Below are 14,539 nucleotides of genomic sequence, written 5' to 3' on the forward strand. Positions count from 1 at the left end.
TGGGTTACAGGCGAAAGTCGAATTTGCAATACATACTTCAGGATCGGCAGATGACGTTCCATGGGTTGAGGCTTGAGTATGCCTTGGAAGGCAGATCGAATTTCATAGCCTAGAGGGACGGGATGGAGGTTGTGCTAGAGGACAATCGCTTGAAGGAATTTGTTGAACAAGCAATTGCTAAGCCAACAGCTACTGATGCATAGAACTTGGCTGAGTGGAAGAAGTGTGTAGTAAAGGCAAGGCAGATAATCTTTGAGGGAGTTCAAGATCCTATTGTCTCGAGTCTCCATGGAAATGAAATCTCGCATGCTATGTGGAAAACATTGATGGACTTGTATTAGAATAACAGTGATCAAAGGAAGTTGGCACTGAAGGATAAAATTCGTAAAATCAAGATGGAGAAAGGCGAGACGATTCCAAAGTACTTGACTAAGTTCACTCAGTGTCGGGATGAACTTGGAAGTGTTGGAATCACGGTTGTCAAGGAGGATATGGTGAGCATTGCTCTTCTTGGACTCCCAAAGAGTTGGCATAGTTATTAGGACTCTCTCAATGATTGGGAGAAGCTACCAGATTGGGAACAACAATAGTCAGATTTGATGCAAGATGAGATCAAGAGGAACACCAGGTATGGCTCTTCATCAAACACTAATGATGAAGAGAACTGTGCCTTACGATTAAGGTGAGGAAGGGGAAAAGTAAAATTTCCCATTCCAAATCAGATTCTTATCATGGAGGTAAGAAGAAGGACACAACGAAAGTTAAATGCTTTCATTGTCACAAGATGGGACACTTTGCTACAAATTGTCCATTGAAGAAGTCCAAAGAGAAGTCCTCAGAAGGAGTGATGGGTGAGGCTTTGGCCTCCCAATTCGAATTGGACTTTTCCCTCATTGCATGCATGGTGTCTTCAATGATGGGAAGTGTTTGGTACTTAGACAATGGAGCTTCATTCCACATGACTGGTGACAAAGAGTTATTCAGTGAACTGGAGGAGAAAGATCTGAAGATGCATATCAAGATGATTAATGGCGGTAAGTATAGTGTTACTGGTGTGGGCACTATTACTTTTCAGAGGGAGCATGCAGCTCCACTCACCTTGAAGAATGTTATGCATGTTTCTGGACTGACGAAGAACTTGGTATCCATTTCCATGCTTGAGGATAGAGGCTATGATGTGATATTTTCGAAAGGAAAGGCGTTCCTTCGACACATAGCCACGGGTCAAGTAAACAAGACATGGATTCGAGTTCAAAATCTCTATAAGATAGAGGTAGAGGATTGTGCTGCTTTGAGTTCAAAAGAAGAAAATATGTTGAGCCGGGACGTCGGTTAGTTGTGGCACATGCGATTGGGCCACTTGCATCATGGGGCTTTGAAGATATTGCAACCAATCTCTATCGGTCTTCCGAAAGGTACACTTGAGCAAGTTGATACATGTAAGGGTTGTACTTTGGGAAAATACACCAAGTCTTCCTTTGGAGACAGAGACAGTCGAGTAGAGTCTATTCTAGAGAGAGTCCATTCAGATGTGTGTGGACTATTCTCAACAGCATCCACGACCAAACACAGGTATTATGTTATATTTGTTGATGACTATTCTCGTAAATGTTGGGTATTTTTTATGCAGAAAAAGGATCAAACTTTCACAAAGTTTTGTGAGTTCAAAGCATTGGTAGAGAAAGAGTCTAGCAAGAAGGTTAAATCTCTACAGAGTGATAACGGTGGTGAGTATGTCTCAAATGAGTTTAAGAACTTTTGTGCAGCGGAAGGGATTAAACGAGAGTTGACGACACCCCATAACCCTCAACGGAATGGGGTTGCCGAGAGTAAGAACAAGAGCATAATAGGGGCAACAAGGGTGATGTTGCATGATCAGGGCCTACCACTACACTTGTGGGCTAAGGCATGCAACACAATGGTTTATGTTCATAATCGTAGCCCACATCAGATACTTGAGATGAAGACATCAAAGGAGGCTTATTCTGGTAAGAGGCGAGATGTTGGTCACTTCGGGATTTTTGGGTCATCGGTTTATTGCCATGTGACCAAAGATGCATGGAAGAAGCTTGTGCCAACAATAGAGTTGGGGATCTTTGTGGGGTACACTGATACACCCCGCAACTATCGGGTGTACATGTCGACCAATCAGATGATAGTGGTTCGCAGGGATATAAGGTTTGATGAGGAGAAGGCCACATGAGTATCCCTTGAGAGGGAGCTTGAGCTACATGCAAATGAGGAGCTTTTAGCTCCTAAGGTTGAGGGGGCTCAGATTGATGTGGAGCAGCCACATGCTGAGGTTTAGAGAGTGGAGACATCCACTCAAGCAGAGTCTTCTAGAGAGGGAAGAAAGTACAATAGAGAGGCTGATAGATTGTTGGATGATGCACAAACGAATGTGGGAGCACCCTCTTCTCAGCGCAGACAGAAGAGGTTACTAGAGAGGTACATTGGATACATGGCACTTATGGGTGCATGTGTTGTGACAGAGCCATCTTCCTTTTAGAAAGCAGTGCAGCCACTGGTTTGGGTTCATGCAATGGTGGAGGAGTATGACTCCATAGTTCGAAAAAGTGTTTGGGATGTGGTCCCGAGACTAGAGGACAAGTCAGTTGTGAGCTCCTATTGGATTTACAAGGTAAATAAAGCTACATATGGTAGTGTGGAGAAGCATAAGGCCAGATTTGTGGTCCGTGGCTTTTCACAGGTAGAGGGAATTGACTATGATGAGACCTTTGCCCCTATTGCAAGGTACTTGTAAATCAAATATATTTTGGCACTATCAACATAGATGAGTTGGAAGATCCATCAGATGGATGTGAAGACTACCTTCCTCAATGGCATGATTGAGGAAGAGGTGTACATAGAGCAGCCCGAAGGTTTTAAAACCTTGGATTGTGAGTCGCATGTGTGTTGACTTAAGAGAGCGTTGTATGGGCTAAAGCAAGCACCCCGTGCTTGGTACACCAAGATAGATAACTACTTCATTGGGTTGGGCTTCACGAAGACTAAAGTTGATGTGAACCTGTATCACATAGTGGTGGAAGGTAAGTTGTTGATCATTGTACTTTATGTAGATGATCTTATATTGACAGGTGATGAGAAGCTCATCAAATCTTGCAAGGAAGACCTTGCAAGAGAGTTTGAGATGAAGGACATGGGACTCATGCATTACTTTCTTAGAATGGAGGTATGGCATGGAGATGGGGATTTGTTTGTGTCTCAGGGCAAGTATGCCAATGAGATACTCAGGAGATTCTGCATGGAGAGAAGTAAACCTATGTAGACTCCTCTAGCTGGTAAATGGAGGAAGGAGGATGCTACTTCAGGGGAAGTAGTGGAAGCTACTATTTACAGGCTGCTTGTGGGTTCATTCATGTACTTGGTGAACACATGACCGGATATGTGCTATGCAGTTACCCAACTTAGTCAAGCAATGGTTAAGCCTACCAAGCTGTATTAGAAGGCGACAAAGCATGTATTTAGGTACCTCAGGGGCACTACTCAATTAGGGTTATGGTATAGACGAACAAAGGGAGTGAATCTTCAAGGCTTCACCGTGAAGATTGGGCAGGGAGTCCATCCGACATGAAGAGCACATCAAGAGGGATCTTTAGTATTGGGTCATCGACAATTTCTTGGTACAACAGGAAGCATAGATCGGTTACACTTACTTCGGTAGAGGCAGAGTACATGGCCACAAGTTAGCCAACATGTGAGGCTATCTGGATGAGGAAGATCCTGGTTGGTTTGTTTTGTCAGTAGATGGATCCGACAGTGATTTATTGTGATAATCAGAGTTGTATCAAACTCTCTGAAAATCTAGTCTTTCATGATTATTCCAAGCATATTGATATCCAGTATCATCATCTCAGAGATTGTGTATTGAGGTGGATCATGTTGTTAGATTACATTCCCAAGGAGGAGCAAGATGCGGACCTCTTGACAAAGGCATTGTCAAGATGTAAATTCGAGTTTCATAGAGACATGATCAGGGTAGTTGATAATCCCTTTCTTGTTGAGAGAGAGTGTTGAGAAATGGAAACAAGAAATTCCAGTTTAATTTGTCCTTGAATTAAACTTGAATTCTATTCTCATAGCAACTTAAAATTATTTAATTAAGTTTATTAAACTTACTTAACTTAGGAAATTCGAGTTGGAAGTCTTTCTGTCACCATCTGTATGTTCTCCCTACTTTGTAGGAGTCCAGTGTGAGTTAATTATGAGTTGTAAAATAGAAGACTCAGTTTCATGAGTCAGTTCAGTTAAATTAGTTCTCAAACTGATTAAGAGAACTAATAGTGAGTTAACAGTCAGTGGTGTCACTAATGAACTCCACCAGTGCTACTCTAGTTAATTGAATATTTACTCATCAGAAACTCATGCATGTCGATTCTGAGAAAGACCCAGTTGAGACTAGAGTGCAGTGACAATGTACTATTTGTTTTAGATTTTTCGAAGTTGCACTGATAGTGCATGCATTCAGGAACTGACCCTTGAGGGATTGCGCAATTTTTAGAGGCTTTATTTCTCTTTAAATACAAGCTATCCTCCATAGGAATTACACATTGGAATAGAGACTTGGAAATCTTGTGAAGAGGCTAAACTTTGGCCTTGAGCTTGCTTATGAGTAGGAGATTGAATTTACTGAGTGCTGGGATGGTTCTAGAGAGAACAAACATTGTAATTTCATCTTGATTTTCCGAATTAATACAAAACAGATAGTGGGGTTTTGAGTTGTGGCTTTCTCCGGAAATTTATTGTGTTATGTGCCTTTGATTCTCTTCTTCTATTGATTATTGTTTGCTCGATGTTTATGGGCTTCCGCTATAAAGAGTAGAAGTATATTCTTGTTTCTTGCTTTAGCAAATTGCATTATTTTGTGAATCTACAAGATTTTCTACAGAGCAAATGCTAACAAGTTTGTTAGTAACTCAAACAAATGGTCATATTTAGGACATGAATTACACATTAGAAACAAACTTGCAACAAGCATCTACTTAAACAAGAAAATAAAATGGAATGAAAACGATTAGCATGGTTGCACGAACTGAACAGGTTATACTTGTCAATTTGTGTAAACCTTTATTTTGCAAATTGTAACAATTTCATACTAGTTTGAAGGTATTTTTTGGCCATTTAGAAATGAGGGCCTCCTTTAAATTTTGTGCAAAAAATCTTCTGGGTGAGCAAGGAATTGAGCTTGGGCATTTCCCTCGCAGAATGGCCACACTCCAAACTGCGCAACGAAAAACTTCTCTGCAGAATCCTTCAGCTTTGAGTATCGAACATTGTATGTGTCAAATTCAAAATTCTCATGCCAGGTTGTGTTAGTGATCCCCATCATCTCCAAATCGATGGAAATGAAATGGTCATCTCTGATAAGCATATGAAGTTCTTCCAACGTCGAAGGGAAATTGCTTCTTTTCACATTCACCATTACCAAATGCTATGGTGTTTTAAAGCAAAATAATCGATTAGATTGCAATTGAATTGAGACATAAGACAACTTTTTGAGAGTTTGAGATAAAACCCTGGACATGCTTGTTCTCAACATCACTTCTTTTGTATTATTATTGGTATGTACGGATCATAATTTCCACTTTAGTTTATTGTGGTTTTAGAAGTCATGTGAAACACTATTTTAAGGCAAGCACACTCATAATTTTTCAAGACCTCTGCTAGAGAGTGATGGGAAATTTCGGCCAATGGAATGGTTCCATTAAAATAGGGCATTAATGATGTTTTTCGAAAAAAAATAAAATGTCAAAAATATGTTTTCCACAATTCAAAACACATCACCTGAGATGGTTTTTAAGAATTTTAAACATTAAATACGAGTAAAATTCTCATCAAATTCGAGCCCTGATTGAGGCTCATGCACTGAGCCAATGATTGACTTAGCTCTTTTTCATATTGTCCATTAAATATCATTTTATCAATTTATGAGATGAAAGGACACAAGACCAATAATTGACTTAGTACACAAGACCAATAATTGATTTATTACATGGTGCTTAATATTTGCTACAATAATCTACTTTCACTTAAATTTACATATACAAAGAAATTCAAATTGGAGACATGGTATTCCAAAATACACACAAACCTATATTCTCTCTTGCACACTTGATTCAATTACATCATAATTATATAATTGGTCTTAGATCCAACTAATTCTAAACATAGATATTGAGGTTGAAATATTCTCTCAACAAAATCCCTAACCAACTTTAAACTCAACATGGAAGCATTATCTCCAGTCCCTCCCCTAATGCTTAAATGCAAACATTGAAAACACACATTACAATAACAAGGTTGACCTTTGTTTGATTGGCCTTCATCAACACTTACAATCACTCTCGAATCTCGTAGACACCACCCTTTTTTCATCACCACAACTTCAAGTTACCATTTGAATTCCATTTAACTTTGCAGAATTGACACTTCTTGACATCTTGAAGGACAATCTCAATACTAAACCACTCTATGGATTAACTTCCATCTATCAAAATTCAACAAACTACAATTTTCACAGTTGTATAAGTAAGTTTTCTAGGTACTGAATGTATTCAACAATCAACTATAGGACTGATCTTTCTTTACATACTAAAAACAACAAGACCCATCACCATATAACAAGATCACATAATCAAATTAACGAGAATCACTAATTTAATTATATTACTCTTTATATTAATTAATCTTTTATAATAAAATTTTACACACCAATTTAACTTAAAAAAAATACAAAAAAACCAATAACCCAATAAAACTCAAATTTTACACACCAATATAACTTAAAAAAAATAAAAAAAATACAAAAGAAACAAATAACCCCATAGAGCTCAAGGATCATGATGAGAAAACCAGATGGTCGTTCTGCCATCTACAGCCACCGCATTGCATAGTTTTCGTAATAGTCAATATTGATTTTTTTTTTTTAATCTCATCATTGTGCTCCAAACTCTGGTCACGATAGTTTCCCTCTCTTGATATTGAGAATGCTTCCATGCACTTTGTCTAGTCCGCGTGTCATCATTGACTTTTGTATGGACGTTTCACAACAGCGATGACATAATTTTAATACTCTTACCATCGACGATAGTTCTCTCACTCGCCACTCTCAATAACATAAGTTCATTAATTTTAATACTCTTACCATCGACGATAGTTCTCTCACTCGCCACTCTCAATAACATAAGTTCATTCTCTTACGTTTCCTCATCATGGATAGGTCAAACGTGACAGATGCATCTCCGGCTAGGATTTATGGTTTTTGCGCAGATTGAACCAAGCCTTGCAACTTGGATTCCTCTTAGATCTTGAACTAGGAATAAGCGAATGGACATCTCCCATCGAGCTTCCCATATCCATAACCTTCAACTGCAACAGATGAGATTTGTCACATTACTGACAGTATTGTTGGGGTAATATAACATTGGAAGGCATCGTTCCAAATTCCACTAGTATGCGATGAAATATGGAGACATTTCAACCGTTCTCGTTGATCCAACTCTTCAATGCTCTTCGGCTTTGAACACACCTATGCTTTCATCAGATCTGGTAGTGATATTAGATATTCAAAATTAAAGGTTTCTTGAACTGAGGTTGAACTGGAAGTGCAGGAATGAGTGGCCTATAAATCTAAGCAGCATCAGATCTTCTTTTGTATAACACACGTCGATGGGCACATATAACCCATTTGCACCATATTTGTTATTGCAAACCTTCTGAAACCCATATTGTATAAACGCGCTAAATATTTTGAGAGTTGTTTGTTCGTTCACCGATTGAACAGTCGAAGGCAGACCGTCGATGACTTTTTGTTGCAAAAGGTAATAACCATAATCGTTGTCAGAGATGAGAAGAGGACCAAAGTGTTGGGCTCCCCGTTAATGTCGGTGTAGAAGGATAATTCAATGCTCTTTTGTGTTTTGTGGCATGTCCTTAACACTAGCGATGTCTTTGTTTACTAACACTTGCGGGTTTTAGTGTAATGGCAATAGTGACTCCAACAAGTGGTATCAGAGCCAAAGGTCTCAAGTTTGAAACACACAAGGTTTGCGTTGGGGGGAGATTATTGGGCTTCCCGTTAATGGCGGTGTAGAAAGATGGTGTAGAAGGATAATGCAACGCTCCCCGTGTGTTTCGTGGCATGTGTTTAACACTAGTGTCTGTTTACTAACACCTGCGGGTTTTGGTATAACGGCAATCGTGTCTCCAGCACAAAGAAGACATGGAATTGCCTACTGAGTATTTTCCAGTGTTTTTCATTATTGATCAATTTTTGCAGGAAGTCCTCTTCAGCTTTCTTACTGCCTTTCATTTCTATTCTTCCAGGTGCAAGAAGAAATGGACACCTTCACACAACAACCCTTGGGCACCGTTGCTATTGCCGGCATACAAGCACACATATCTACACATAAAACATATACGAACACATGAAAATATCTAACATTAAATCACACGCTAGATCGCGCTATGCTAATCTAATTATTTATAAAAGATGGTGTAAAAAGATAATCCAATGCTCTCCGTGTGTTTCGTGGCATGTGCTTAACAATTGTTTACTAACACCTGCGGGTTTTGGTGTAATAGCAATCATGTCTCCAACACAAAGAAGAAATGGAATTGCCTGCTGAATATTTTCCAGTGTTTTTTATTGTCAATCAATTTCTACAAAAAGTCTAAAGAGTGTCTTCAGCTTTCTTACTGCCTTTCGTTTCCATTCTTCCAGGTGCAAGAAGAAATGGACACCTTCACACGACAGCCCTTGGGCACCGTTGCTATTGCCGGCATACAAGCACACATATCTACACATAAAACATATAGGAACACATGAAAATATCATACATTATCACACGCTAGATCACGCTATGCTGATCCAATTATTTACAAAGGCTCAGGCATCATAATTCTCACATCTTCCTGGAGGAAGTTAAACCAAACTCGCTCTAATATCAACAAAGATGGTATTCAAAAATACACACAAAATTATGTTCTCTGTCACACACTTATTTAATTACATGATAATTATATAATTGATCTCCCTTCCAACTAATTCAAAGGTTGAAATATTGAGACTGAAATATTCTATCAACAAACTCAATAACCAATTATAAACTCAACGTGATAGCGTTATCTCGGAGTCATATTTATTGTATCTATTTCATTTTCCTTTATAACCTTTTTTAAAGTAAGAGTATCCAATCGTGCTATAAAACTAATACCATGATAACGCTCCTACTTTAATACCATGATAACAAATGCCATAATGCGAAATAAGAAATGAGAAAATAAATGTATTATGTATTTTTTTTACAACTAATACCATGATAACGCTCTTACTTTAATACCATGATACCAAATAATAAATAAGTAAATAAATGTATTATGTATTTTTTTTACAAGTCAAATTCTATTATTTTGTTGGGCAAAATTTTTTTAACCCCAGGAAATTGTAATGCTTTTAAAATGATGCTAGAGAGGCTTTTTGAGAAGGAGAAAATTACAATTCACAGCTTTCATAGTCATGAATTAACATATTTAATTTAATGCGCACTTGCAAAGTGCAAAAGAACAAAAATTAAGAAGTCTGAAACAAATTGCTTTCCGGTTAATGCTTGGTTTGACGAAGAATGCAAAAAGGCAAGGAGAATGCGGAAATAGTCAAACAAGGATAGCATAAAGCCCAAATCTTACAAGTAGTTATTAAGCAAGAAAAACGCTAATTTCATAGTTTCAAGGAGGGAAGAGCCATTCTTCCTTAGGAAAAATAATCCCAAATTATTTTGGAAGGAGCTCCAACCGAAAAAGATACAAATTGGAAATAATATTACAGCTTCTAAATGGTTTGACTTTGCAAGGACTTTATGAGCAGGTTCCCAAGGTTGACCCTCCCCCCTTGGTCAACAATGATACTGAACTCTTCACAGTACAAGAGGTAGAGATGGGTATCAAGAAGTTGGGTGTTGGAAAGCAAAAGACTTAGCTGAACTCCAAGCAGAATATCTAAAGTGGGGCTCAAAGATTCTTCCACCTCATAATACAAAAATCTTTCAACAACATCATACAACAAGGGTTCCCCACAGATTGGACAATTAGTTTGGCAATAACTCTTTTCAAGAGCGGTGACGTCAATAATCCCTCCAATTATAGGAACATCAAGATAAACCCTTTGTTTGCAAAGCTATTTGGAAGCATGCTAGAAAACAAAATTAGCAAGTGGGCAGAAGAACGAGATAAGTGTGCTAAAGGGCAAGCAGGTTTTAGACCTAAACATTCCACAGTTGATCATTGCATAACTTTAAGGCACATCATTGAAAAGGTTTGGGAGAAAAAGGAAGAAGTTTTTTGTTGCTTTGTTGATTTCAGAAAAGCATTTGACTCCGTTCCTTTGGATAAACTTTGGCAGAGAATGAAGGAACTTGGGGTTCCTAAACATTTGAGAGCAGCTGTGCATAGGCTGTATGAAGAGGTGAAAGTCAAAATCAGAACTTTAGCAGGCATTTCTGAAAGTTTTAGCAGCGATATCAGGGTCAAGCAAGGGTGCCCACTGTCTCCTACCCTTTTTGGTTTATATATTGACAAGCTTGAGGAGTGGTTAAATTTGCAAGGGGGTGATGGTATCTATTTGTGCAAGTTTGTTACAAGGCTTCTTTTGCATGCAAATGACCTTATTTTGATTGCTAAATCGACTCTTGGTTTGCAAGAGCACTTACTATCCCTTAAACATTTTTGTAAAAGTGTGGGGAAGCAAGTCAATATCAGCAAAACAAAAGTAGTGGTCTTCTCTAAGAAAAGAAAATATAACTAGCATAAGTTCTACTTTGAAGGCAACATTAAGTTGTGGATTACAAATACCTTGGAATTGACTTCAACAAAAATCTAAACTGGAATGGTTGTAGAAAGAAAAGAACTTTGGGGGGTTGGAAAGCATTTTATGCTTTTCAAAATAGGTGTAGAGAGGTAGAGTTATGGGACTGGAAGACCACTCAAACTCTTTTTGGGCTTCTAGTGATTCTTATGATTCTCTATGGTTGTGAACTGTGGGCTAGCAATACCTCCGACATGCAGTGGAGACAAATTGAGAAAATTCAGAAGCATTTGATTACAAACAAATTTAAGATTAAAAATGCAGTTTCTTATGATATCTTGTTATTGAAGCAATTGCTATAATGCATGCATGGGAATATGTTAAAATGTTTGATACCAAATTTTCAGTATATTATAAGTCTTTTTGGTAAGTGTATGATAATGCTTTGAAGTGACAGATGGGCATAACTGATGCTATTTTGGATTATGCATGGAATCATGTTAAAATATTTGTTACCAAATTATCAGTATATTAACATTCAATTTAGAAAGTGTCTAACTAACGTTTTGAAGTTACAGATGGGCATAGCTGATGCCATTTTGGACCTTGTGAGTAGTGGAACAACTTTGCAGGAAAACAATCTCAAGGAATTAGAAGGTGGTCTCGTTTTGGAAAGCCAGGTATTTCTGAGTTTAAGTAGACTGTCTTAAAATCTCAGTTACTTTGAAGTGAAATAGAGAATCTAAATCTAGAGGTAAACGTTGATTAGTTTTCTTTGCATTGATGATCTAGAAACAACATTCTTTATTTCTTCTCATGCGAAATCATACACTGAATTCAGTTATATAGAGATGCAGATTCTTATGCTTAAGGATAGTATAGTTGTCCATGTCAATATTCTTATTTTAGATATTATAATGTAGGGTGTGCTGGTTGCAAACAAGAAAGCTTTAATTCAGCGTGGAGATTTGTTAGAGATTCTGCATGAAATGCTTGAAAGGCTAGAAGCACATTTGAAGGCAGTTGGACAATTCACGGTATTGATTTTGCTTTACCATCTTTAGTTCTTACTATGATCCATCTTATCTTTTACTTTGTTTTGGCCGTGTGTGGTGGAGAGTGGTAGCTTAATTTTTTTAATCTTATCACTATGGAGCAAACGTGTGTTAAACATGTAAATCCCAGAGAACAAATCACACTTCCAATCACTTCAGTGTAATCCATATTAATCTTATTTATTTTACTGTTAAAATGAGATATTTGATATATTTTGTTAGGTTTGTATTTTGTTTTGTTCACTGAGTTTCATTGCAGGAGCAATACTATAGCAGGTGGGTTCATATTGGGGGATATATAATGAGGGAAAAATGACATAATATATTGGAGTATATATAGGGGTAAAGAGTTTTTATATTGACAGATATAAAAAATGGAGCTCAAAGTTAATGAAAAAATATAAAGGGATATAAAAAATGTTAATGAAAAATGGATACCTACAATATCTGTGAAAGTATGAATTTTTTAAATTGGGGAGGTGTATTGAGTTTATATTGGTAGGGAGTTAAATAATATGATTTTTAAAGATATTTTCCAATCAAATTAAGGGTATTGATTAATATTCTATGATCACACTATGTCGTAGGTTCATTGAGTGAAGCCCCGTAGTTTTGTTAGGTTTATACTTTATTTTTTATCCTCCAAATCTGCTCACCTCTCATGGTGCGATGAAAACTAAAATTTTGCAATTTTTTTTTTCACATTTTCATGTTATCGTTATGCCTCATTCCCAAGTTGAATTTCAAAGATAAAACCCCATTGTATTATTTTTTTCTCCGCTTAAATGAACATAGATTTCTCAATATACTTGTTGAATCAATATATAGGTGACTGCACACATGCGGGGCAACTCAGCACAGGAGGTGGCCGAAAAAATATTTATGCAAACTGATTTCCCTGGATTTCAGGTGACTATAATGTTTTGAGATGCTTATGAAAGAGCAGCAGGGCTTAAATATGATTTAAAAGATTCACAGCATTAGTTTCCCATGCATAATATATGTGTTTTCATTTGCATGCGGGGTTGCTAAAGGGTCCCACAGTAAGTCCAGTCCACTGCGAAAACAATGGAGAGGTGAAGGTTGGTTATTATGCCATAGTGATATGCGTACCTAAGCATCAACTTTATAAGTCTGTAAGCCAGTTGAGAGCTGTAAGTAGGGAGATACCTTTACAGGATGCTTTAATTTGCTTTAATTTCCCATATAATGATTGCTTCTCTGCACCTCTTTGTTCATATAATCATAAACGTTGTGTTCTACTAAACAATCTGAAAATTTGGAGTTATATCAGATTAATTTTTCTTACACTTCGAATGACAATAACAACTTTCCCTTTTCTACAGGCTGGAGGTAGTGGGGTCCTTGTTTCCCCACTAACGTATATTTTTGATGAAGAGCCATCACGGTGGCGCAAGCTACTGGATCAGTTAAATATGTGACAATGTCTGAGAGAATATATTGAATAAGCTACATAACATATTTCTTTTAGACAAGTTGAACTTTTTAGTTATTATAACAATTTAATCTATTTATGCTATTTTATATTAGTTATTAATATTATGCAATTAAAAATAACTAATAAGAAATATCTATTAAAGTAAATAAGGTTGTAAATAATTCTTAATAAGACTATTAACTTAAAAAAATAATTTTTTTTTTTTCATTCTATATATTATATTATATATATATATATATATATATATATATATATAATGTTGTGAATAATTAAATAATTGATTTTTTTTCACTATATATAGATAAAATGTTGTGAATAATTTTATACAAGATTATTAACTTAAAAAATAAAATAATTGAGAAACCTTTTTCTATTGTAATTTTTAAAAAAAATTATTGCTTTTTAATTTTAACCTTTTATTATTTGTTTGTTTAGCATTTTTCTTTATTTTTTTGATGTCAATTTAATAATCACCATTAATATCAACAATTTGGCTGGTTGCTAATTCAATAGTCACAATTAATACCAAATAATATTAAAATATTATTATATATTTAATATTAATTAATTAATTATAATTATTATATATTATTAGTATATATATTATTATGTTGAGGTTTTGTTTTGGGATATGGGTTTTAGAATTTTAATTTAATTATTAATAATTATTAAACAAATTTATAAGTTAAAAATAGCCATGGTTAAAAATCTTATATATATATTTTTTAATGTACATATATTTTAATTCATATATTAATTCATTTTATAATAATAATAAACCTATAATTTGATTAATTTTTATGATTTTTTTTAATCTTGATAATGTGAAATATATCATGTTTCCATTTTTATCAGTGTTTACCAACCATCTAATTTATATAGCTGGGCTTTATATATATATATATATATATAATGTTTTGTATTTCTTTAAATCTATCTGATAATACATATTAAATAAGAGAAATTTTGAGTGATTAGTTACCTAGAAAACCTAACCAAATACGAAAAATATTTATTTTAAACGTTACCAAAGACAAAAGATGGCCATATGAGGCAAGTTCCAAAATACATAAACTAAAAGCTAAACCTTCTAGGCCTTGATGAAACTTAAAAGAGAATTTAAATAGAAAAACTAAAAACATAGCACAAACAAACCAACTAATTCTTGATAATATTATTAACTTAAAAAAATAATTGATTTTT

The 14,539-nt window shown here is 35.8% G+C and overlaps 1 protein-coding gene across 1 annotated transcript in view; it reads left to right on the forward strand.

Moving 5' to 3' along the window:
• Nucleotides 1-13,398, forward strand: part of LOC149233552 (ATP phosphoribosyltransferase 1, chloroplastic-like) — a 302,489-nt gene extending 289,091 nt beyond the window's left edge. The window contains exons 8-12 of the mRNA XM_089376758.1: nt 11,401-11,502; nt 11,746-11,859; nt 12,706-12,786; nt 12,912-13,031; nt 13,224-13,398. Of these exons, the coding sequence (XP_089232884.1) occupies nt 11,401-11,502; nt 11,746-11,859; nt 12,706-12,786; nt 12,912-13,031; nt 13,224-13,319 (513 nt within the window). The 3' untranslated portion in view covers nt 13,320-13,398. The remainder of the gene's footprint in view (nt 1-11,400; nt 11,503-11,745; nt 11,860-12,705; nt 12,787-12,911; nt 13,032-13,223) is intronic.
• Nucleotides 13,399-14,539: the final 1,141 nt, after the last annotated feature.

This window comes from Pinus tabuliformis, chromosome J (genome assembly GCF_031772625.1).
Source record: "Pinus tabuliformis cultivar Carrire ecotype Pingquan chromosome J, CPIR1, whole genome shotgun sequence".
In the NCBI taxonomy this organism is placed as follows: domain Eukaryota; kingdom Viridiplantae; phylum Streptophyta; class Pinopsida; order Pinales; family Pinaceae; genus Pinus; species Pinus tabuliformis.